Here is a 26,401-nt window from a genome sequence, read left to right on the forward strand (position 1 = left end):
GTTTGCATATGACAGATATGGCAAGTCTTTGTCAACCAGTATATTTAATTTGTAGTTTGCATATGATAGATAAAGCAAGTCCTTATTAACCAGAATACTTAATTAACTGGAACATTATATTCTGCAGATAACTGGGATAATAGGAATATTACTGCAACTTATTAAAGCCAATTAAAATTTTCTGAAGATTTATGATGCCATTTTCTTCATTTTTTTAAAAAGAGCCTTAGCCTTAGGGTCAATAGTTGCTGATACAGTGTTTTAAAATACTGTCACTTTTTGAAAAAAATATCTTTTCTTATATAAAAAAAAAACCTCTTATCCAATTAGTAGTACCCTAGAAGAGGCTTTCATATTTCCTGTATACCTTTGTTTACTGCCCCCCATCCCTGAGTCCCCTGAATTTCCATTTCCCTTCTATTTATTTTTTTAGGCCAGTTTTCTCCAAGTTATGTTTTGTTTTCAACTAACCACTTATTTTGGATGGAGTATTTTGTTGTTGTTGTTTGCTGTTTGATTATTGTTTTTAAGGATGCAAGAGATTTTAAATATGTTACTGATAAAGCAGAAGGAATGAGTGGAAGGAGAGATTGCAAATGCAGGTGAAAAGTGATGGAGAGGAAGTGATCATGGACATAGCAAAAGGAGTTCACATTGGAACGGCAGGAACACACACATTAAAGATGGTCCCAAAGTCATGGTCACTAGCAAACAAAAGAATGGAGACATTAAGGCAAAGAGGAAAGCGTCTGTTGGCATACAACTGCTTTGCTTTTTGCAGAAACGGAAGTGTGGTCATGTGACGAGAGGAAGTGAGGATGAACTGGGTACTTGAGCACATTCTCTGGGGAAGGCAGTAAGATGGCCACCGCCAAGAAGTACCGGTGTGGGCAACAGCCTAGTGAACTCAGGTGCATTTGGAAATTATACATTTGCTGGGAAACTCCTGGATCTAGTTATGAGATGTATCGAGCAATTCCAGTAACCCAAGTAACCCGGGAGTTGTTGAGTGTGGTCAAATGTGTGTGAGGAAAGTGTAGAGGACTTGACAGATTAGTTAAATGCTGATCAGGGAAGCAGGCGGTGTCCTGAAGGTGCAAAACCGGGGAGACTAGAAGGGCTCCAAAGACCGGCAGTCCTGACGAGCACAAAAGCAGAGTCTGTGATTTTACTAATAGTGTTTTCATTCTTCTTAGAGTGGGAGTGCGCTACCACTGACTCCCAGGGCTGAGATCAAAGATGCTGGCTTTTGACATCTTCAAGATGCGGAAACTAGCTACCCTGTAAACTTAATAGGGTGTCACCGTTTAATCATGTGTTAAGCCCTGCAACGGCAGGTTTTGGTATTTGGTTTCTCTGCTACACTGTACGTATCCCACTAACAGATCCCATCTATACATGTCCCTTCTTCCTTCTCCTCCCACTTGATAAACTCCCCACTCCCACTCCTCAGAGTCCATGTAACATCCCTGCGTTCTGGGCCAATGGTGTGATCTTTCACGGCTGGTTCGAAGGTTACCTAGGTGTACTGTTATTTAAGAGGAGGTCAGAGAGGGAGGGAGCCAAAACACAAGAGACTCTTAAAAACAGAACTGAGGGTTGATGGGGGGGTGAGAGGGACGAGAGGGTGGGTGATGGGTATTGAGGAGGGCATCTTTTGAGATGAGCACTGGGGGTTGTATGGAAACCAATTTGACAATAAATTTCATATTAAAAAAAAAAAAAGAGGAGGTCACCAGCTCACCTGATCTGTTCTGCCTTTCGACTCTATGTCCGCAAACTCCAGAAGATCCTCGGCTCTGAAGTTCAAGAATAGGAGCAGAAGAGTCTTCGGTGACAGAAAGAGGGGACAGTTGCCTACTGATGCCACTGTGTGAACTGGGGCAGTTGGCTCCTGGTTTACATCGAGTAACTGATGATCTGGAGGTACCTGGGAAGAAACAGTTCATACCAGGTTGAGAACCTGCCAAAAGAAAAAACTGGAAACAGATTTTGTTCATTTGTATTATTTTTTTAAAGTAGGCTCCAATGCAGGGCTTGAACCCACAACCCTGAGGTCAAGACCTGAGCTGAGATCAGGAACTGGACATGTAACCAAATGAGCCACCCGGGTACCCCTGGAACAAGATTTTAAATGCCCTGGCAGTAAAACACATGGCAGCGGGAATCACAGCCCTGATGGAACCTTCCTTGAGCTCATTTCTAATTTTATCAGAGGGGCTCCTAAAAAGAAAAGTCTGCGTTGGCAAGGTCTGTGTCCCTAAGCTGAAGGATCTTTTTAGATAACTCTGTCCACCAAAACTGAACTTTAGAAAATGGCGCTTGGTCTGATGCATCTGTTCTGAATTAGAACTGCTAACACAGTCAAACAGTTTACCTCAAGGGAGGGAAACTGTGATGTCATGCTTGCATCCTCCTTATTCTTCCTAAGGTTGGCTGTTGAATTCCTAACTAGCCAAAGTGCCCACAGTGACTCCTGTCGAGTCCACCCTACGCTTTTCCATCGGACTGGTCACTAAAGTCCAATTTGGTTGTGTCTCCTCAATCACCTCTGGCCTCTACCCGCTCTTACAGATGAAAACGCAGGCCTCAGGATCCTCCACGGGTTAAGCCCCTTCCAATCCTGACTAATCTCCATGGACCCCCACCCAGGGTTGGCTTCATGGGCCTGGAGCCAGTGCAGTCACACAGGGTGCTGTGCTTCTTTGGAAGAACCTCACATACCCTCCCCCCCACCCCTCTCCAAGGTCCAGGGTGCCACGTGGAAATTCTTTTACCTTTCAGTTTTTTTGTGTGTGACTTCTTTTTTATTATTTATTTATTTACTTATTTAATTTTATTTTTGAAAGAGAGAGAGAGAGAGAGGCACAGAGCATAGGCAGGGAAGGGGCAGAGAGAGAAGGAGACACAGAATCTGAAGCAGGCTCTGGGCTCTGAGCTGTCAACTCAGTGCCCGATGCGGGGCTTGAACCCATGAACCACGAGATCATGACCTGTGCCGAAGTTGGATGCTGAACTGATTGAGCCACCCAAACTCCCCCTTCTATCTTTTTTTTTTTTAAGTTTATTTACTTGAGAGAGACAGTGAGAGAGCGTGAGTGAGCATGAGCAGGGGAGGGGCAGAGAGAGGAGACAGAGAATCCCAAGCAGGCTCCATGTTGTCCAGGCTGAGCCCAATGCGGGCTTAAACTCACGAACTGCAAGTCATGACCCGAGACGAAATCCAGAGTGGGTCACTTAACCTACTGAGCCCCCCAGGTGCCCCTCTAAGTGACTTCTGATGGGATAATGGAGCACAAGCAGGGGGCTTGGAGCCTCAGCTCAGGCTTGGTTTTGCCTCCTGTTGTCTCCCCACCTCCTGGGGTGGGTTTTCAGCCACCACACCTGAGTCCTTGATTAACAACTGTACAGGGACCTGGGTACTGGTATGGGGAGTGTTGGGATCTCAGGGTGAGACTCCCAGTGCCTGCTGGGGCCTGCATTCACCCAGCAAGCATCCCTCTGTCCAAGGGAGCAGATGTTAAATAGCAAATAAAAAATGCCATGGTAAGTAGAGAGACAGAGAACATAAGAAAGGAAAAAAGCCATTTTCTGCTTTTTGAACAAGGAACTTGACATTTTCACTTGGCACCGGAACCTCAAATTACATAGCTAACCCTGCCCCCATCTGAATACTCCATTCCAGCGAGGCTGGTTCTGGCTGCGTTCTGACACCTTACTCTTAGTACTGATAGCTTTAAGCCTTTTACTGGGTTGTTCCTCTACCTGGAACATCCTGAATCTACCCAGGCCTTTAAACAGTAAGATCAAATCCTGATCGGTTCATTCAGTCTTTGCTGTTAAGTCACATGCATCTACACTTTCTTTGAACTTTCACCGAAGGAGCTCATTTTGACGGTAGTCATGCACTGGCTTCCCCGGGGCTTCACTTTCTCACGTGTGAATGCTTCGGCTCTGTCTGCAGAAGCTGCCTGCCTCTCCGTCTGTCGGAGACTGTTCTACACTCTCTCACCGTCCCTTGCTCTGAGTAAATGTTTAATTTTGAAATAATTTTATATTTACAGAAAGGTCGGAAAGACAGTCCAGAGAGTTCCCAGATGCTCTTTACCCAGGTTCCTCCAATGTTAACATCTTGCATCTTCTGGTGCATTTGTCAAAATGAAGAGATTAACATTGGTAAGTACCATTGACCCCATTCCAAATGTTCTTTGGATGCCACTAGCTTTATCACTAATGGCCTTTTCCTGGGCCGGGACTCCACCCAGGACACCACATTACATTCAGTCATCGTGTCTCCTTGGCTGCCTATGTTTGTTCACAGAGTACATTTATTTTTCCTTGTAAGTTAGGAGTGTCTCTTATTTCCAGTAGACACTCTGCTCTGCAGAACAGAAGCTATCATCCTCTCTGGGTCACAGAGGTTATGTCTTGGCGTGGTGCTTTCTGAGATGGTAGAAAACCAACCAATGAAATGCAAAATCTTGAAATAGCAATGGCGTCTTGGCTTTAGTTTGGCTTTGAATAATCATGTCACGGACTGTGTGAGTAATCACGTAAAGCAATCTAATCAGAACTTTGAGAAGCAGTGGTGTCCAGAAAAAGAACGCTTGAATTCCTGAACCATCATCTCCCGCAAGAACCTAGCAGAACTGCAGAGTAACTTAGCTGTGAGTGTTCATTCTGTGTTCCAAGCCTCTCCATCTATGACAAAAGTGTATCTTGTTTTCTTTCCTTTTCTATTTTTCTCAGTCTTGGGAAGAACAAGGAGAAGTCTATAAAAATGGAATTAGCTATAGCATCTATTATTAAGTGTCTCAAGTTGCCCTAATTAAAATGTATTATATAATCTTGCATTTAAAAGAATAAAAAATGTACGAGTACTCAAAAAAATCAATAGAAGAATTAGACCAATTATTATGCCTAAATTAATGCTATATTAGTATTGTTATTACAAAAGTGTCAAAACACATAAGGTTTTTATTTTACATATCCAAAATGTTTACTGTGACTTTCACAACTATGTTTCTTTTTTTAAAATATTTTTTTTGAGAGGGACAGAGTATGAGTGGGGGAGGGGCAGAGAGAGGGAGACACAATCTGAAGCAGGCTCCAGGCTCCGAGCTGTCAGCACAGAGCCCCATGCTGGGCTTGAACTCACGAACTGCGAGATCACGACCTGAGCCAAAGTTTGCCACTTAACTGACTGAACCACCCAGGCACCCATCCAACTATATGTCTAATTGAGTATTTCAAATTCAATGAAAAGAGTCTGTTTAAAATCCAGTGAACTCTCATTTATGTTCTTCCAGAGGGGCTGACACTCAGATACTCCAGGAGTCATTTTTAATTTATCTTTCAAGTATTTTTCATTAGTGAGTTATGCCTTCTCATGTTTTCTTAGGGGAATATCAGGTTTCATTTTGTGATCATTTGGCAATTACAGGCCAAAAGGAGGAAGTCCAAAAATAGGTTGGGAAGCTAGTTGAGCAAGGATTGAGATAAAACATTGGCCATAGACACTAAGAAGTTGGTAAATCATGTGTATCTGGGAGCGTTGGATTTGTAAGCCAAAGTAGTGATTTCTCCGGCTTCCTCATTTTCACTAAGTGTTATGTCCTGGCTTCTGCACCTCCTGGTCCCTAAGCAATACAGCTCAACACCCATTTTCTGCTGCCTCACACTGGTTGATTTATGGACGAGATCCGGGAGCAGTTGAGCCACTGGAGACATTTAAATCATTGTCCTAAAAAGGCACACTTTAAACTTCAGAGCCAGGCCCAGAGGCACGGTCAGGGCTTGGGCCATGAAACAGTCATCTCCAATCCTGGAAGTGAAAACACCATCCCACGCTACACAGTCTTGTGCCATTCACTTAATATAAAGCCAACTCTGACAAAAATCATATTCAGAATGTCACCTGGGATGCTAGGTGACATCATATCTATTTTCTATTGTCTATGCCACAGTGAGTGCCTGGGCATCACAAATTCAGTTAGTGAAAAGTGTTTAGACTTTAATAAGTATTGAGAGTAAACTGTATTACAAGTGATAGGTTGGAAGTCTCTCATTAGTCACACCAGACGGCCCCCACTCTTCCTTATAAAGACATCTGCTCACGTGAGCCATAGCAGTAGGGCCATCTTGTGTCATTTTTCATATTCTTCATTCACAGGCTCTGCATGTTCCCCAAATCAACTTAACTCAACAAATAGTTATTAAGCCACGATTCTAGGGCAGGATTGTGTCAGGAACAGGAGTTAGATAATGAAGAATACACAGTCCCTGCCTGCATGGGGCCTTCAACATGGTATTGGGATCAGACTTGTAACCAATTAACCATAATTTAATGTGAATTGGAGAGCAAGAAGAAAGGGAGTGATTCATTCTGCCTGGAGCAGGGAAGTCTCTATGGGTTGCTACATCAAAGTTGGCTTTGAACGATGAGCGGGGCTTTGCCAGACAGAGTTCTAGGCTGAGGAATAGGCGATAGAGTCAGAGGAAACCACAGGAGCAAATACTCAGAGGGGTAAAGAGGACGCTATGAAACAATGGTGAGATGAGCAGCTCTAAGGTGCTGAATTCTGAGTACAAACAAGCATTGAAAATCCTTTCAGGAGTGTTGTTCAGATTAATGGTCCACAGAACGTACGCAATCAATGTACACTATTATAAGGAAAAATAAGCAGGTAAACAAAAATGATCATTAATGGTACTTTATCAGTGAGAACGTCTGACTTCAGATACAGAAATCCAAACTCGATCAGTTTACGCAAAAATGGGGAGTTTTTAGGAGCTTAGCAACCAAGGGACAGGGCAGCCAGGAATGTCCCTAAACCTCAGGAACACCTGGGACCTGGGGCAGCGTGTAGGCAGACAGTCCCCATCTCCCACTGCAGGTGCCAGATTCATGTCTTCTCACTTGGCCTCTGTTTGCCTTTCTCTGCAGAAAATTTAATCATTTGAAGCTCCCAGCTTTCCAGTCTTGTAGCTAGCCTCCTGGGAGAAATCTAGTTGCCCAGAGTCAAAAATCTTGAGGCAGGAAACTGTGTCTTACACTGATGCCTGGTACAATTTCTGTGGCCACAGATCACGGCGACAACACCAGGAAAGGGCAAGTGGGGCCGGGGTGACAGGGCCCTGGGCGTCCACTTAGAAACCTCAAAGCAAAAAGGGCAAAGAAATGCTGAGTAAAGCCTAATCAGGGTGTAAGGTGTAGGGTTCTCAGATGACAACTTGAAAAGCCGTGTGATAAAAAGTAACTAGGAAAAGGTCTTTGGAAAGTAGATGAGAAAGAAGCAATGGGTCAGGTAAGAGTCTGTGTGAGCAAGCACAAGACGACTTGGAAGATAATGGACCAGACTCTAGACATCATTCTAATAAGAGCCCTGCCGTTGACTCTCATCTCTCCTGAACACAAAAAATCAAGGACATATTTGGTTCTACTAAGCATTATACTGAACAGTGAGCTAGAGATCTTATCCTCACTTGCCCCAAGCTATGCCGCATACTTACCTGAAACACTACAGGTAGCCCTGATGCCCAAACACAAAGACACCGTCCTGGGGATGGGGGATGTGGGCGGGGGGTGTTGGGAGGGAAAGTGGAGTCGGAGAGGTAGGGGGTATACAACAAGAGGCAGCATAAAGTCCTGGAAAGACTTCCCTGAAAGGCAGGACACCGATTGTCTATGTCCTCTCGGGTAAATCACTTGACTTCTCTTTGTCTGTATTCTTTCATACTCTGAAATTTAATTATTGAGCAAAATGATCTCCTAAATCCCTGTAGCTTTCTCTCCTTTGATTTAAAGATATTTCAAGCAAGCACCTGCAAATCATGTTTAACCATAAAACAAACTTTGTCGATTTTCAGCTAATTTTTTATACCCATTTATATTGGTCAAGGTTTCAGAAGGAAGGGAGAGCAAACTCAAAATTAGGATACTTTATTAGAAAGGTGGTCAAGGTTTAGGGCTATAAGGCTATATGGTTCCCTAAGCCACCCATTGCAGCATCACCTGGGAGCTTGTTAGCAATGCAAATTCTTAGGGCACCTGGGTGGTTCAATGGGTTAACTGTCTGACTTTGACTCGGGTCATGATCTTGCGGTTCGTGGGTTCGAGCCATCCGTCATGCTGTAGGCCGGAGCCTTCTTTGGATTTTGTGTCTCCCTGTCTCTCTATCCCTCCCCCGCTCATGCTCTGTCTCTCAAATATAAACTTCAAAAAAGATTTTTTAAATGCAAATTCTCAGCAGCCACTTCAGACTATTAAATTAGAAACTGCAGTGGGGGTAACCTGTGATTTAAGGAGCCCTCCAGGTGATTCCAATGCAAGTTAAAATTTTGAGAACCACTGTATGTGATACCACAGAGGGGAGGGAAGTACCCAGGTGTAACGAAGGCTCCCTCTTACTATACTTAGGTCTGAAGGGACAAGGAGAGGGAGTGATTGGAAAAATCTGGAAGGAGAGGCTTGCCTGAGATGATTATGACTTTTCATTAAGGTAGGCATCCAGCTGGGAGTTCCTGAAAATAGTCCTTTCCTTTGATATCTCTTAGGGACCCCCCTTGATCAGTAAACCAAGGCCAGAGGACAAGACAGCCTATTTCTGTAGTCCGTACAGTTCAACTGCCACAAAGAAAGAGAAGTAGAGAAAGGTTGTGGGGCAGGTAGAAAAAGAATCTGGAGGGGCAAAGGTATCTATATACCATGTTTCTACAATAATATTATAATCACAGAATCAGGGCCTAGACCACAAGTTCTCCTAGCTTTAAGCTTCTTTGATGAATGATTCTTCTTTGATGATTCTTCCAACCAATCTCTTGAAAGTCATACTTTAAGCATAAAACTAGCTTTGACTATTTTCAAATAATCTTTTATAAGTGTGTTTCTTTTAAATATGCATGATCTTTCCTGCCAAGATGTTACAATCACTGAAGAAACATCGAAGACAGAAATGCAATCCTGAATTTTGACTTGGAGTTGGTTGGAAGTTACAACAATCACTTTGACATTTTGTCTTATAAAAACAGGTAAGATACCAACAATTCAACAAAAGGTTATGTAAAAAGCCATATTTCAGCTTATTTTTTTAAACTCATGTTCCATCAAATTACAATGGCAGAAAATATTCCTTGTAGTGAGGGAATATTTATTCTCATCAGTATTGGTTGAGTTTTCATTGAAGTCTATACGGAATTTGCAAAAAAGTTACTCACTTATTAGGTAAACACTTAACCCTAGGATTATTGAAAGGGGTCAGCAGGGTGGATGGTTAATACACAAGCAATATACCAACTTTCTGTTTCAATTCTGCACTGCCTTACTCTTTAAAGCCCAAGGTCTCCTGCACAACACTGTTTTACTTACTAGTATTATTCACTCTATGTAGCTCTGAATACTCTTGATTCATTTCACAGAGAAATATCTTTTAAAATAACCTAGTTGTTGGTTATATTATTATCCGTATTTTTTGTACCAAATTTTTTTCAAGACTTGCTAATTATCTTCTTGCTAACCATCTCATCTTATTCAAGACGTAAATATGAAATATTTGGGTACCTATATAGGCATATTAAAGTGACCTTTTAGGGGAGCCTGGGTGGCCCAGTCGGTTAAGCGTCTGACTGTAGCTCAGGTCATGATCTCATGGTCGGTGAGTTCAAGCCCTGCATCGGGCTCTGTGCTGACAGCTCAGAGCCTGGAGCCTGCTTTGGTTTCTGTGTCTCCCTCTCTCTCTGCCCCTCCCCCTGCTTGTGCTCTGTGTCTCTCTCTCAAAAATAAATAAACATTAAAAAATTTTTTAGGCTAACGAAGGAAGATGGCGGCGTAGGAGGACGCGGGGCTCACAGCGCGTCCTGCCGATCACTTAGATTCCACCTACACCTGCCTAAAGAACCCAGAAAACCGCCAGAGGATTAGCAGAAGGGAGTCTCCGGAGTCAAGCGCAGACCAGAGGCCCACGGAAGAGGGTAGGAAGGGCGGCGAGGCGGTGCGCGTTCCACGGACTGGCGGGAGGGAGCCGGGGCGGAGGGGCGGCTCGCCGGCCAAGCAGAGCCCCCGAGTCGGGCTGGCAAAAGCGGAGGGGCCGGACGGACTGTGTTCCGACAGCAAGCGCGACTTAGCGTCTGGGAGGTCATAAGTTAACAGCTCTGCGCGGAAAGCGGGAAGGCTGGAGGACAAAGGGAGGGAGAGCTGCTGAGCCCCCGGACGGCAGAGCTCAGCTTGGCGGGGAACAAAGGCGCTCGCCAGCGCCATCTCCCCCGCCCATCCCCCAGCCAAAATCCCAAAGGGAACCAGTTCCTGCCAGGGAACTTGCTCGCTCCGCGCAAACACCCAACTCTGTGCTTCTGCGGAGCCAAACCTCCGGCAGCGGATCTGACTCCCTCCCGCTGCCACAGGGCCCCTCCTGAAGTGGATCACCTAAGGAGAAGCGAGCTAAGCCTACCCCTCCAGCCCCCATGCACCTTGCCTACCCACCCCAGCTAATATGCCAGATCCCCAGCAACACAAGCCTGGCAGTGTGCAAGTAGCCCAGACGGGACACGCCACCCCACAGTGAATCCCGCCCCTAGGAGAGGGGAAGAGAAGGCACACACCAGTCTGACTGTGGCCCCAGCAGTGGGCTGGGGGCAGACATCGGGTCGGACTGCGGCCCCGCCCACTAACTCCAGTTATACACCACAGCACAGGGGAAGTGCACTGCAGGTCCTCACCACGCTAGGGACTCTCCAAAATGACCAAACGGAAGAATTCCCCTCAGAAGAATCTCCAGGAAATAACAACAGCTAATGAACTGATCAAAAAGGATTTAAATAATATAACAGAAAGTGAATTTAGAATAATAGTCATAAAATTAATCGCTGGGCTTGAAAACAGTATACAGGACAGCAGAGAATCTCTTGCCACAAAGATCGAGGGACTAAGGAACAGTCACGAGGAGTTGAAAAACGCTTTAAACGAATTGCAAAACAAAATGGAATCCACGATGGCTCGGCTTGAAGAGGCAGAGGAGAGAATAGGTGAACTAGAAGATAAAGTTATGGAGAAAGAGGAAGCTGAAAGAAAGAGAGATAAAAAAATCCAGGAGTATGAGGGGAAAATTAGAGAACTAAGTGATACACTAAAAAAAAATAATATACGCATAATTGGTATCCCAGAGGAGGAAGAGAGAGGGAAGGGTGCTGAAGGGGTACTTGAACAAATTATAGCTGAGAACTTCCCTGAACTGGGGAAGGAAAAAGGCATTGAAATCCAAGAGGCACAGAGAACTCCCTTCAGACGTAACTTGAATCGATCTTCTGCACGACATATCATAGTGAAACTGGCAAAATACAAGGATAAAGAGAAAATTCTGAAAGCAGCAAGGGATAAACGTGCCCTCACATATAAAGGGAGACCTATAAGACTCGTGACCGATCTCTCCTTTGAAACTTGGCAGGCCAGAAAGGCTTGGCACGATATCTACAGTGTGCTAAACAGAAAAAATATGCAGCCGAGAATCCTTTATCCAGCAAGTCTGTCATTTAGAATAGAAGGAGAGATAAAGGTCTTCCCAAACAAACAAAAACTGAAGGAATTTGTCACCACGAAACCAGCCCTACAAGAGATCCTAAGGGGGATCCTGTGAGACAAAGTACCAGAGACATCACTACAAGCATAAAACATACAGACATCACAATGACTCTAAACCCATATCTTTCTATAATAACACTGAATGTAAATGGATTAAATGCGCCAACTAAAAGACATAGGGTATCAGAATGGATAAAAAAACAAGACCCATCTATTTGCTGTCTACAAGAGACTCATTTTAGATCTGAGGACACCTTTAGATTGAGAGTGAGGGGATGGAGAACTATTTATCATGCTCCTGGAAGCCAAAAGAAAGCTGGAGTAGCCATACTTATATCAGACAAACTAGACTTTAAATTAAAGGCTGTAACAAGAGATGAAGAAGGGCATTATATAATAATCACAGGGTCTATCCACCAGGAAGAGCTAACTATTATAAATGTCTATGCGCCAAATACCCGAGCCCCCAGATATATAAAACAATTACTCATAAACATAAGCAACCTTATTGATAAGAATGTGGTCATTGCAGGGGACTTTAACACCCCACTTACAGATATGGATAGATCATCTAGACACACAGTCAATAAAGAAACAAGGGCCCTGAATGATACATTGGATCAGATGGACTTGACAGATATATTTAGAACTCTGCATCCCAAAGCAACAGAATATACTTTCTTCTCGAGTGCACATGGAACATTCTCCAAGATAGATCATATACTGGGTCACAAAACAGCCCTTCATAAGTTTACAAGAATTGAAATTATACCATGCATACTTTCAGACCACAATGCTATGAAGCTTGAAATCAACCACAGGAAAAAGTCTGGAAAACCTCCAAAAGCATGGAGGTTAAAGAACACCCTACTAACAAATGAGTGGGTCAACCAGGCAATTAGAGAAGAAATTAAAACATATATGGAAACAAACGAAAATGAAAATACAACAATCCAAACGCTTTGGGATGCAGCGAAGGCAGTCCTGAGAGGAAAATACATTGCAATCCAGGCCTATCTCAAGAAACAAGAAAAATCCCAAATACAAAATCTAACAGCACACCTAAAGGAAATAGAAGCAGAACAGCAAAGGCAGCCTAAACCCAGCAGAAGAAGAGAAATAATAAAGATCAGAGCAGAAATAAACAATATAGAATCTAAAAAAACTGTAGAGCAGATCAACGAAACCAAGAGTTGGTTTTTTGAAAAAATAAACAAAATTGACAAACCTCTAGCCAGGCTTCTCAAAAAGAAAAGGGAGATGACCCAAATAGATAAAATCATGAATGAAAATGGAATGATTACAACCAATCCCTCAGAGATACAAACAATTATCAGGGAATACTATGAAAAATTATATGCCAGCAAATTGGACAACCTGGAAGAAATGGACAAATTTCTAAACACCCACACTCTTCCAAAACTCAATCAGGAGGAAATAGAAAGCTTGAACAGACCCATAACCAGCGAAGAAATTGAATCGGTTATCAAAAATCTCCCAACAAATAAGAGTCCAGGACCAGATGGCTTCCCAGGGGAGTTCTACCAGACATTTAAAGCAGAGATAATACCCATCCTTCTCAAGCTATTCCAAGAAATAGAAAGGGAAGGAAAACTTCCAGACTCATTCTATGAAGCCAGTATTACTTTGATTCCTAAACCAGACAGAGACCCAGTAAAAAAAGAGAACTACAGGCCAATATCCCTGATGAATATGGATGCAAAAATTCTTAATAAGATACTAGCAAATCGAATTCAACAGCATATAAAAAGAATTATTCACCATGATCAAGTGGGATTCATTCCTGGGATGCAGGGCTGGTTCAACATTCGCAAATCGATCAACGTGATACATCACATTAACAAAAAAAAAAGAGAAGAACCATATGATCCTGTCAATCGATGCAGAAAAGGCCTTTGACAAAATCCAGCACCCTTTCTTAATAAAAACCCTTGAGAAAGTCGGGATAGAAGGAACATACCTAAAGATCATAAAGGCCATTTATGAAAAGCCCACAGCTAACATCATCCTCAACGGGGAAAAACTGAGAGCTTTTTCCCTGAGATCAGGAACACGACAGGGATGCCCACTGTCACCGCTGCTGTTTAATATAGTGCTGGAAGTTCTAGCATCAGCAATCAGACAACAAAAGGAAATCAAAGGCATCAAAATTGGCAAAGATGAAGTCAAGCTTTCGCTTTTTGCAGATGACATGATATTATACATGGAAAATCCGATAGACTCCACCAGAAGTCTGCTAGAACTGATACATGAATTCAGCAAAGTTGCAGGATACAAAATCAACGTGCAGAAATCAGTTGCATTCTTATACACTAACAATGAAGCAACAGAAAGACAAATGAAGAAACTGATCCCATTCACAATTGCACCAAGAAGCATAAAATACCTAGGAATAAATCTAACCAAAGATGTAAAAGATCTGTATGCTGAAAACTATAGAAAGCTTATGCAGGTAATTGAAGAAGATATAAAGAAATGGAAAGACATTCCCTGCTCATGGATTGGAAGAATAAATATTGTCAAAATGTCAATACTACCCAAAGCTATCTACACATTCAATGCAATCCCAATCAAAATTGCACCAGCATTCTTCTCGAAACTAGAACAAGCAATCCTAAAATTCATATGGAACCACAAAAGGCCCCGAATAGCCAAAGTAATTTTGAAGAAGAAGACCAAAGCAGGAGGCATCACAATCCCAGACTTTAGCCTCTACTACAAAGCTGTCATCATCAAGACAGCATGGTATTGGCATAAAAACAGACACATAGACCAATGGAATAGAATAGAAACCCCAGAACTAGACCCACAAACGTATGGCCAACTCATCTTTGACAAAGCAGGAAAGAACATCCAATGGAAAAAAGACAGTCTCTTTAACAAATGGTGCTGGGAGAACTGGACAGCAACATGCAGAAGGCTGAAACTAGACCACTTTCTCACACCATTCACAAAAATAAACTCAAAATGGATAAAGGACCTGAATGTGAGACAGGAAACCATCAAAACCTTAGAGGAGAAAGCAGGAAAAGACCTCTCTGACCTCAGCCGTAGCAATCTCTTACTCGGCACATCCCCAAAGGCAAGGGAATTAAAAGCAAAAGTGAATTACTGGGACCTTATGAAGATAAAAAGCTTCTGCACAGCAAAGGAAACAACCAACAAAACTAAAAGGCAACCAACGGAATGGGAAAAGATATTTGCAAATGACACATCGGGCTAGTATCCAAAATCTATAAAGAGCTCATCAAACTCCACACCCGAAAAACAAATAACCCAGTGAAGAAATGGGCAGAAAACATGAATAGACACTTCTCTAAAGAAGACATCCGGATGGCCAACAGGCACATGAAAAGATGTTCAACGTCGCTCCTTATCAGGGAAATACAAATCAAAACCACACTCAGATACCACCTTACGCCAGTCAGAGTGGCCAAAATGAAGAAATCAGGAGACTATAGATGCTGGAGAGGATGTGGAGAAACAGGAACCCTCTTGCACTGTTGGTGGGAATGCAAATTGGTGCAGCCGCTCTGGAAAACAGTATGGAGGTTCCTCAGAAAATTAAAAATAGACCTACCCTATGACCCAGCAATAGCACTGCTAGGAATTTATCCAAGGGATACAGGAGTACTGATGCATAGGGGCACCTGTACCCCAATGTTTATAGCGGCACTCTCAACAATAGCCAAATTATGGAAAGAGCCTAAATGTCCATCAACTGATGAATGGATAAAGAAATTGTGATTTATATACACAATGGAATACTACGTGGCAATGAGAAAAAATGAAATATGGCCTTTTGTAGCAACATGGATGGAACTGGAGAGTGTGATGCTAAGTGAAATAAGCCATACAGAGAAAGACAGATACCATATGGTTTCACTCTTATGTGGATCCTGAGAAACATAACAGAAACCCATGGGGGAGGGGAAGGAAAAAAAAAAAAAAAAAAAAGAGGTTAGAGTGGGAGAGAGCCAAAGCATTAGAGACTGTTAAAAACTGAGAACAAACTGAGGGTTGATGGGGGGTGGGAGGGAGGGCAGGGTGGGTGATGGGTATTGAGGAGGGCACCTTTTGGGATGAGCACTGGGTGTTGTATGGAAACCAATTTGACAGTAAATTTCATATATTAAAAAATAAAAAAAAAATTTTTAAATAAAAAAATTAAAAAATCTTTTAAAACCTAATTAGTTTTTATTTACCTAAAATGTGTAATTAGAAGAAAGGACTAATAATTGCTATATTTATGCTATACACATCTTGTTCCTAAAACAGTATTAATTTATTCTATCTGGAATAAGATTTATTTTCTCTATCTATAACTAACTTTAAAACTAAAAAAATCTGTCACTTCTCCCTGTTTTTACAATGTAAAAATAAAAGCGTCTCACACTTATTTAACACCTACCATGTGCCAAGAGCTTTACATATATGATCTCTAAACAACACGACACTGTGGGGTGGACTTTACTATTCTTATTTTACAGAGAAGGAAAGTGAATCTTCAACAGCCCAAGTAAGGGTTTAAAAAGTCGAGTCCAGTTCCAAAGTCCATATTCTTTCCAATACGCTCTGTTGCCCTTTCCATTTCAGCTACTCAGCACTGTTGAGCTCTTTCTGTATGTAGGGGAAATAGTTCCATCGTACAGAAAATAAGGACAATTACTGTTCAGAGAGCAGAGAGATCAATTTCAGCCTGGACAGTTACAGAATACTTAGCAGAGGATGATGGGTTCCAGCAGATCCCAGAGCAGGGCAGGGTTTATATAGGAAGAGAGCCTGGAACAGCTTCCAACAAAGGAAAGTGGAGATTTTGCCTTTTTTGTTGTTGAGAGCAGAAGAGGCATTTTGAAGAGGGATGATGGGTTGGAAGCAGAGTCTCACAAAGGCAAATTTGGGAGAAGAGGGCAAGATGCACAGAACAAACAGAACCTGGAAGAAAGACATCTAATGGAAGTTGTTCAAGCAAAAACATGCTCTTTAAAGAGAGACAGGATTTCCCCTTTAGAAATGTGTATTGCAGTAGGACCCTTTTTCCCCTGCTAAAATACAGGCATTCACATGGTGAAAGTCGAAAGAACACCAATAATCATAGTTTCTTGTGCTTGGAAACTGGTCATACTTATTCTTCATGGTCATGACTGAACCCTTGTGTGATGCAACCAGAGCACCCCTTACCCCAGGTCTATGTCTGCCAGAGGGGCTCCATTCTTACTTAGGCAACCCATATATTTGTGAAGCACTTGTTCTGGATTTGTACTCTAAAGAAGATTTTGGGATTAACATGCATTTCTCCTGGCTCCCTTCTCCCAAAGAACATATGATCCTTAACACTTGCTTGTTTAGATCATTTCTGGACCCATGTCTCCATCCAGTATCAAGCATTTATTTCCTCACTGCTGCTCAAAGTTGTCACCCTTCCCTCAACTATGGCTCCAAATCATGCCCATGTTTTATTAAGTCTACAGTTGTTTTCCTAATTCCAGCTACCTCTTATCTTGCCCATACTCAGCCTCTGACTACTCGGTCTTGTTACTCCTTACACCTTCTGTCATCTGGAGAGTTAGATTATAGGTTGACCTTGACGATTTTTGCTGAACATTCATAGAAATCTGAAATGGATTTTTAAGTATTCCCAATGTACCTAAGAAAGAATTTCAAATCTATTTGGCTGATCCTAGATATGAATCAGCAGAAATAGTATAAAATTTCCTTTAACGTTTTTTTGATGATAGTCTCAGTCTTAAATAATTTCCCAGATGATAGAACGTGTTTTTCACTTCAAAAGAACAAATAACAATTTTATTAAAAATCTCTAAGCCCCATTAACAACTCCTTGAATGTTTTTTTAATGTGATTACCTTAGGCCTCTGTCCTACTTTTAACTGCTCAGCACTCAACCCCCTTCCCATTTAGGGGGAACTTCCCCCCCAACTACGTAAGTCTTGCTGGGAAATTGTCCCATATCCCACAATGGAAGTCAAAAGAGGCTTTTTAAAAATTATTTACTATTATTATTATTATTATTATTATTATTATCATTTTAGAGAGAGCACAAGGGGAGAGAGGCAGGGGGAAGAGAGAGAGGGAGGGGAGGGGAGGGGAGGGGAGAGGAGAGGAGAGGAGAGGAGAGGAGAGGAGAGGAGAGGACAGGAGAGGGGAAGGGAGGAGAGGAGAGGAGAGGGGAAGGGAGGAGAGGAGAAGGGAGGAGAGGAGAGGAGAGGAGAGGAGAGAGGAGAGGAGAGGAGAGGAGAGAGGAGAGGAGAGGAAGAGAGAGAGACTCTTAAGCAGGCTCCATGCTCAGCACAGGGCCCAATCCCATGGCCCTGGGATCATGACCTTAGCCAAAATCAAGAGTTGAATGCTCAACTGACCAAGCCACCCAGGCATCCTCAAATGAAGCTCTTTAGGAAGCATAATGCTCTCCCTGCCCCTGACAATGGGGGGCAGGCATGACTGGGTTTCACTCCATCAAAGCCCTGTATCCAAAACTATAAATCTCAAGAAACCAGGATGGTTAAAGTTTCATGAGCAACAGTGGCAGCCGGGTGTTGGGTTGTGATGGCAACAGCAGAATCCTGGAGGATGTCCCGGCTGCTCGGCTGTGAAGGCCCTCAGTTCCTGCACATTTTCCAAGGTTCTGTGAGTCTCCCTTCCCCAGTCCATCCACTAAATCTCCCTTTTGCTAACCAGCCATAACAGCTTTGGAGGCTCCCAGTCAAGAGCTCTAAGACCAACTCTCTAGGACTTTCATGTACACCCAACCCCCTGGTGGCCTCTTCTCATGTCCTTTCCCCTTTTCTCTAATGTCCTTACTTGCTACTTTTCTTGTATTGTGGCCCTACGAGTAACACACTCTGTTCTCAGGGAGGGGCCCACTGAAAGATTTAGGAAGATTTAGAAAGGTGTTTTGGAATTCTTGCCAGCTAAGCTACACGAACCCAATGGCAGACATTCTTGAGGGGGTACAGTTGGCCGTTACCTTTGCTGAACACCTGGGCACAAGTTTTCCCCTGGAAGAGAGATGGCTGATTCCTGGGTGAAGGTGGAGAGGGAGAATCTCTATGATCACCAACCCCACTTCTCTCCCATGTCACTCAAGGCTCTGTGATGCCAAACAGCAGGCAGAGATTCATTGACCATACAGTAAAAAGGCCTGTCCTGATGGTTCTGAAATATTCACTTTAAGCCAGAAAAACCGAAAGACATTTAGGATCAACTTTAGAATATTTCCCACAGAGACCAGCTCAATAAATTGAAGCAAGAGAGATTAAGAGAATGCTGTGCCACATACCTGGTCTGGTATAAATCTACAGCTTGGTTACTCTGGAGTATTAAATGCAGTCCTGGAAATTGTGCCTTTGAATACCCACCCCTGTGTCTCAGTTGGTAAGACACTGTCATTAAGACTATACAACTATTTTCTTTTTATAATACCATACACACTATTCCTAAAGCATATACAGATAATGTAATGGTATTAATCATATTTTACATGAATTGATTAATTTTACATTAATCATATTTCAGCTGCGGGTGGGAGTGTTTATGCTTGAAATAATAACTTCTTGTTAAAATAAGTAACTGATTCTAGTTTGTTTTCTAAGTCTGGATTTTTTTGTTGAGCTTGCTTCCTTGAATGATCTTGTTTGCTTTTCATTAAGCCTTCACGTTGACTTTCTCGGAGTTGAGCCTTTGTCTCTTCTTCCCCTAAAGTCTTCCTTTGCTTATAATTTGAACTGGAGTATTTACCCACGTGCATGTACACATGAAGGGAACTAACCACCCTCCAGCAATGTCACTATTGCCCTGAAAATCTTGAAAAATATGCCCTGACTGTAGAAACCTTTTACTTACAAATTCCTTCCTGGTAGGTTCTCCTGGAATATACTTTTCCTTCCAAATGGCCCTGGTGAATTTCATAATTGATGGATTAGACAAAGCATTCACAAGGCGGTCTCATAATTGATTGTAGTCAAAAAAAAATTCAGGATAACCCAAAAGACCTGTGGCTGTTGACCTGTGTGATAACCCATTAATTAAGAAGTTATTGATGCCTACTATGTGTCTGGCCCTCTGCTAAGTGCAAGGAAGACAAGAAGGCATGATGCTTACTCTCATTTTCTTATGTTCTAAGAGGGGAAAAGCCAATTACACAGTAATTTCTATAAACAGCACTGAATTCTGAATGGGTGGACAAGCCAGCTTTTCATCCCGGAGCCAAGGGATGGCTCAGTTCCTTGCAACTGCCAATGGTCCACCAGTATCTTCTCATTTGGGACTTGCCTTTTTTAAAAATTTTTTTTTTAACGTTTATTTATTTTTGAGACAGAGAGAGACAGAGCATAAATAGGGGAGGACCAGAGAGAGGGAGACACAGAATCCGAAACAGGCTCCAGACTCTGAGCCGTCAGCACAGAGCCCGATGTGGGGCCCGAAATCACGGACTGCGAGATCATGACCTGAGCTGAAGTCGGCCGCTTAACTGACTGAGCCACCCAGGCGCCCCATGGGACTTGCCTTTTAAACCAGAAGCTTATGGATCAGTTCACAAAATATTTATGCCTTATGCATGAGCAGAAAGAAAGAAATGGGTAGAAGAGCATGCCAGGGTACAGCTAATGCTGTTAGCATATACATTTGTCACTAGGGAGGAGGACAAGTCAGGAACTGGCAGAGGCAGCTGCTTAGGCAGTTCCACTGTGATTTAGGCCACAATCTAAACACAACACTTTGCAAGCTTCTGCCCCGGGGGATATGGGAAAAGCTACATGGTCAGCATCAGGTTATTTTCACAATTGTTATGGGTGTCCATACCTAGCAGGTGGGTGCACTGACACGGCCTTGAATCTAAACCTGCAAGGTTAAGTCCAAGCTCCACATTCATACAAACCTCTTCCTCACTCACCTAGATTCTACTGTTCCTTCAATGTCCAGCTCAAGGCCTACCATCAGCTGTCTGGGTCCAATGTCTACTTCCAAGGGCACTTGCTACCACTGATGACCTAAGCAGGGAAATGGAGTGATCAGATTTGGGTTTTTCAAAGAGTGCTCTGCAATGTGGAGAATGGCTTGAGAGGGAGTAACACCAGAGATAGAATGACTTGTTAGGAAACCGCTGGAGTGGTGTGGAGGAGAGATAATAGTGGCCTTGCAGAGGTGGTAGCAGTGAGGTCAAAGAGGGGGTTGATTTGAGAGCCACAGCACTGCCATAATTTGGTAAATGCTTGGGCATGGTTGTAGGAATGAGGGTGAAGGAGTAGTCAAGAATAAGTATCAGTTTCTGTTCGGGACAACTGAATTGATAAGACACCATTCTTAGACATGTTAAGTGTAAGGTGCATGAAAATCATTCAAGGGAGATGGATGGTGGGCAACTGACACACAAGTCCAGAGTCCAGAAGACATTTTTGGGATGGAGACATAGACTGGAGAGTCATCAGTATATGGACAAGTTATTGAAGCTATAGGAGATGTTATGGGTTGAATATATCCTACCCCGCCTCAGTTCACATATTGAAGTCCTAATCCCCAGTAGAGCAGAACGTGACCTTATTTGGAGACAGGATCTTTATAGAGGTAACCAAATTAAAATGAGGTCCTGAGGGTGGGCCCTAATTCCATAGGCCTGGTGTCCTTATAAAAAGGGGAAATTTGGCCACAGACATACAAACAGGGAAAACGCTATGCAAGATGAAGCCAGATACTGAGGTGTTGTTTCTAGGAGTCAAAGAATGCCAAGGGTCATCAGTATATCACTAGCGACTAGGCAAGAAGCATAGAATAGATTCCCTCTCACTGGCCCCAGAAGGAAGAAACCATCCTAACACTGTGATCTCAGATTTCTAGCTTCTAGAACAATGAGACAATAAATTTCTGTTATAAGCCACCAAATTGGTGGTACTTCGTTATGGCAGCACTAGTAAACTCATATAGGCAGGAATGAGATCATCCAGAGAGAGGAGGCTAACTGAGAAACACAGATAACCAGGGCTGAGACGCAAGAAAACCAAGAATTAAAGGGGTATGAACCTATAAAAAATAAAGCAGCCAAAAAAGTGAGGGGAAGAAACAGGAGGATGCAACAATATGGAAGCCAGAGAAAGAGTGGGAGGAGAAGGCCATGGCACAAAGTTTGGCTTTAGTCATTGTTGACTGTGGAAAGAATACTGTTGGTGGAATAGCAGGGGCAAAGGGATTGGCCTTTCCTGAGAAAGGCGTGGAAGCTGAGAAAGCACAAGGAGGAAGTGTTGACAGCACACAAGTGCAAAGAGAAAGGCATTATTTTCTACACAGATTGTGCAAATAAAGAAATGTGATGTTAAGGAGTAGACAAACCATTCCAAATCTGTTATGTAGAGGATGGGGATGGACACTTTATGCAGATGGATGGATGGAGGGACAAGATCAAGTCTCTCTGCCTTAGTTCACAGTACACTGGGGCAAAGAGACCAGAAAACAGGTGAATTATAACCCAACATGCAAAGCCCCAGTATAGTGACAAATCCTGGGCTTGATGGAAATGAGAGTGGCAGGAAGGATGGAGGGAAGATGACAGAGCCAGGTAATTCAGGGTAGTCTTGTTACAAGAAAGATAATCCCTTATTCACGGGGCAAAAGATTCATAAAAATCATTCACGGTGCTGTAATCTAATAGGAGAAGACGTGAAATTTTCTTTAAGCTTCCTGAAACCTTCCTACCCAGAATTCAGGGGAACTGATTTGGCATGTTAATTGCCTCCCTGCCCCCCACGGTCATTTCAAATGTTCAATCAAAACCCTTACTATCAAAGCCATTTCTTGGCCAGAGATGAGGAATAAATATTAAAGTGTTTGCTTTGTTTCTCTGGTAAGCAAACGAGAGTAAATGATCCTCTGGGAGTACTGTATTCACCCATGGGAGGCAAATCAGAGCAGCTAGGAAAGTACTGGAATGCGTACTGCACTGGTACTGATGGCTGAGCATAATAGATTTAAAAATTCTCTTGCAGAGGCAGCTCTTGCAGTCTGTTAGACACGCTCACCTCTTGCAATCCTAAATTTATCTAATGGAGTGGAAGATACTTCCATGGTCTGGAAGATGACTTAAATTTACCACATAGCCCTAGAATACGTTAAAGGGTCCTGTTGTCATCACCCTCTAAACATTCCTTAAATCTAGATCCTCTTGCCATCCTGACCCATAAAATTCCCCACATTATGCCCTCCTTTGGCTATTTCTTGCATAACTGACTGCCACATACTCCCAATCCCCAGGGTTGCACAGAGCGGCTGTCATGCGAGGATGGAAGTTATCTGCTATCAGGGAGAAAACTCCGGGTAAACCTTGACCCACACACCTATAGCCCAGAGACTAATTTTCCCGGCCCCTTGTTTTGGCTAGAGGAGATCTGGCAACTCTCATTCATTCATTCATTCATTCACTCTTACCGAGGGGTGTCCTGTGTGCCAGACGTTAAACTAGGCTATATGGGCTTCGAAGAGGATGAAGACCAAGTCTCTCTGCTGTGGTTCAGAATATACTGGGGCAAAGAGACTGGGAAACAGATGAATTATAACCTAACAAGGAAAACACCGATATGCTGACAAATCTTGGGCTTAATTAACATCAGGATCTTGAGGAACCTGAGCCTGGAGGGTCTGAGAAACTGCAAGATTCCAGAAGTAGGAACAACACTTAATAGGGCAAACGCTTCAGATGAAGAAGACAGGACTGGTCACACAGAGCGGAATCATTAACATAAAAGAGACAGAGGAAGGCAGGATGAGAAATTAATCATCTAAAGCTATGGACACAGAGCAGATGCCCAGAGGATCCAGGATGAACACTCCGGGGAAGAGTCCTGGGGACTCTATCAGGTGGTGGAGAGACTGAGGCCAGCAAACAAAATGAAGGAGGGTCAGAGGCAGAAGGAGAGTCACAGAGGTAAGAATTCAAGACAAGAGAGTTTATAAAAGGAGATGCCATTAACCATTTCCATACTACCAAGAGGTCAGGGAGACTGAAGGTGGAAGAAATGCCCACTAACTATGGCTATCAGGGATGTCACAAGTGACTTATGAAGCAGTTTTTGTAGAGAGAGAGGAGATGAAGGAAGTGGAAGGAAGAGGAAAAAGGAGGCAGAGGTTTGAGAAAATTGCAAGGATTCAGCATCAGGGCTGAGTGAAGGGTTATTCAAGGTACGAGAAAGTTCTAGCTATGATGAAGTAGCTTGTACAGGACTAATCCTCCCTTCCACTGCAAATAAAATGCAACTTGACAAACCGTATGAGGCAACTGTTTCTAGGCACTGGCCAACAGGTGGCATGAGATTGCAATCTCTAAGAAAGGCCCTAAGGTCAGCCCCTTGATCTCCAGCTTTTCCTTGGGGACAGATTCCTCCCCTTGGAGCACAAAGGGGAGTCTGAGCAGAGCCCTGAGGCACCACTGAGGAGAGAAGGCAGAGATCAAAGTTTGGGGGCCCCCCGCAATTCATGGAGCAGTTGGAGAGAATGGGCCTGTGACCCCTGAGACTGTCACAAGCAAGTACAAGCTTGCCTTTTACTCCAGCCAAGCCGTTGACCACTTCTCCCCATCCAAGCCCTGGGCCTGCATTCTGTGAACTCATATTTGAGCTTCAAGACTCCATTGAAACTCTGAGCACCCTCAATGGCATTCTGTGACCATTTGCTTTCTGTGCCTGTTCCACTTACCTAATTACGCCATACTGTAAGGCAATTTCTGGTCTACTCATTTTGCCCCCTGCCTGTTAGCTTTTTACTAGTATGGGCTCTATCTGGGCTATTTCTGTGTCCCTGGGCCTGGCATTCAGTAGCTTTTCATGAACATTTGTGGAGTTGCCTGGCCCTTACGGAAAAACTTAGGGGCACCTAATCATGCCTGTGTTCAGTAACTTTAATGTGTATATGTCTTATCACCTGAAATGTGCTTAACAAACATACGTTTCACGACTAAATGAATAAACTGGCAAGATTTAGAAAGGCCCTAATTGAGGATAAGAATTAACTTTTACTTGTTTTGAGTCTCTTATTCCTCTACCAAAGGATGTTAGGCACACGCTAACTATCCAATAACTACTTGTGAAACTGGTTTTTAGCAGGGAAGTCAATAAACTCCAGATACCTCAAGATTCCCTCCCCCCAACCTAGATGCAGCTTCTCGGCTCCTTTTGGTCTCTCTGGTCCAGCCTACTCATGTCGGCTCCAGCCTCCACCATGTCCATCAGAGTGACCCAGAAGTCCCACATGGGATCCACCTCTGCCCCCCCGGGGCCTTCAGCAGCTTCTCATACAAGTGTGTGTTGTGCCAAATCTGCTTCTAGGCTTTCTCCTGAGTGGGCAGCAGCTTCTGGGGTGGCCTGGACACCAGCATGAGTATGGTCTGGGCATATAGCAGGTCTGGGGGCTTGGTGGGGGGGTGGGCATCACAGCTGTCTCCTGCAGCAGAAAACAGCTCAAAGCAACAAGAACAATGTGCTCAGGAGCTACATCAACAAGCTTTGTTGGCAGCCGGACACCGTGGTCCAGGAGAAGCTGAAGCTGGAGGCGGTGCTTGGCAATACGCAGGGGCTGGCAGAGGACTTCAGAATAAATACAAGGAAGAGATCAAAGAGCGTGCAGAGATGGGGAATGCATTTGTCGTCAAGAAGGCTGTGGATGAAGCTTGCACAAACGAGACAGAGCTGGAGTCGGCCCGGAGGGGCTGGCCCACCAGATGGCCTTCCCCAGGTTGCAGTGTGAAGAGGAGAGCCGAGAGCTACGGCCACAGCTCTCCAACATCTCCACGGTCCGGTCCTCCCCGGGGACAGCTGCTGCTCCCTGGACCAGACGGCATCATCACCAGGTGAAGGCTGAGTACGAGGAGATTGCCAGCTGTCACGGGCCGAGATTGAAGGCTGTACCAGATCAAGTAGTAGGAACGCAGACGTTGTCTGGGAAGCACGAAGATGGAGATTTCCTAGATGAGCCAGAACATCAGCCGACTCCTGGCTAAGATCCAGGGCCTCAAAGGCCAGAGGGCTTTGGTGGAGGCTGCCCTTGCTGATTGCTGGGAAGCGTCAGGAAGCAGGTGATTCAGGAAGCTGTCGTGATGGGCTGCGAGAGTACCGGGAACACGTGAACGTCAGGCTGGTCCTGGACAGCGAGATCGCCACCTACCGAAGCTGCTGGAGTCTGGGACACAGAACATGTATATCCCTAATGGGACCACCAAGGGTACTCAGGTGGCCTGAGCTCTGCACACAGGGTCTCACCGGCCCTGGCATCCACTACAGTCTGGGCTCCTTCCAGTCCAGCTTAGGCTCTGGTGGGGGCTTGAACTCCTTCAGGCACGTCAGCTCCACCAAGGCCGTGGTTGTGAAGAAGATTGAGACTCGCAGCAGAAATTGGCACCTGAGTCTTGTGATGTCCTGTCCAAGTGAACAGCCACTGAGGTCCTTCCCAGTCTCCACCCTCCTGTGGCTGCCATAGAGCCTTTGGGGGAAGGAGCTGTGCAGGGGAGAGTGGGGAACAGAAGACCCACTTGAGGCTTGGCCCTATCCCCAGCCTACCTTGGTGGGGAGTCTACTGCCCCGCCTACTCCATCTTGGCCATGCCCCCAACTAAAACGCCAATTCAGGTGTCTTTTCCAAAATAAGCTTCAGCTGGTTTTGCTTCTAACCCCAAAAGGGTTTCCTTATATTTGCATCTTTGAAATGTGAGCACGATATAGAAACTGCACTGGCAATTGCCTTTAGATCTCTCATGAATGCCAGGTGCAGTTGACTCTAAGGAGCTATCGTATTTAAGATCTGGACAGCAAGGACA

The 26,401-nt window shown here is 43.9% G+C and overlaps 1 protein-coding gene across 1 annotated transcript in view; it reads right to left on the bottom strand.

Moving 5' to 3' along the window:
- SLC35F4 (solute carrier family 35 member F4) overlaps positions 1-26,401 on the bottom strand; it is a 247,591-nt gene that overhangs the window by 28,603 nt on the left and 192,587 nt on the right. The window contains exon 2 of the mRNA XM_042989787.1: positions 1,745-1,930. Coding sequence (XP_042845721.1) covers positions 1,745-1,930 — 186 coding nt within the window. The remainder of the gene's footprint in view (positions 1-1,744; positions 1,931-26,401) is intronic.

This window comes from Panthera tigris, chromosome B3 (genome assembly GCF_018350195.1).
Source record: "Panthera tigris isolate Pti1 chromosome B3, P.tigris_Pti1_mat1.1, whole genome shotgun sequence".
NCBI lineage: Eukaryota > Metazoa > Chordata > Mammalia > Carnivora > Felidae > Panthera > Panthera tigris.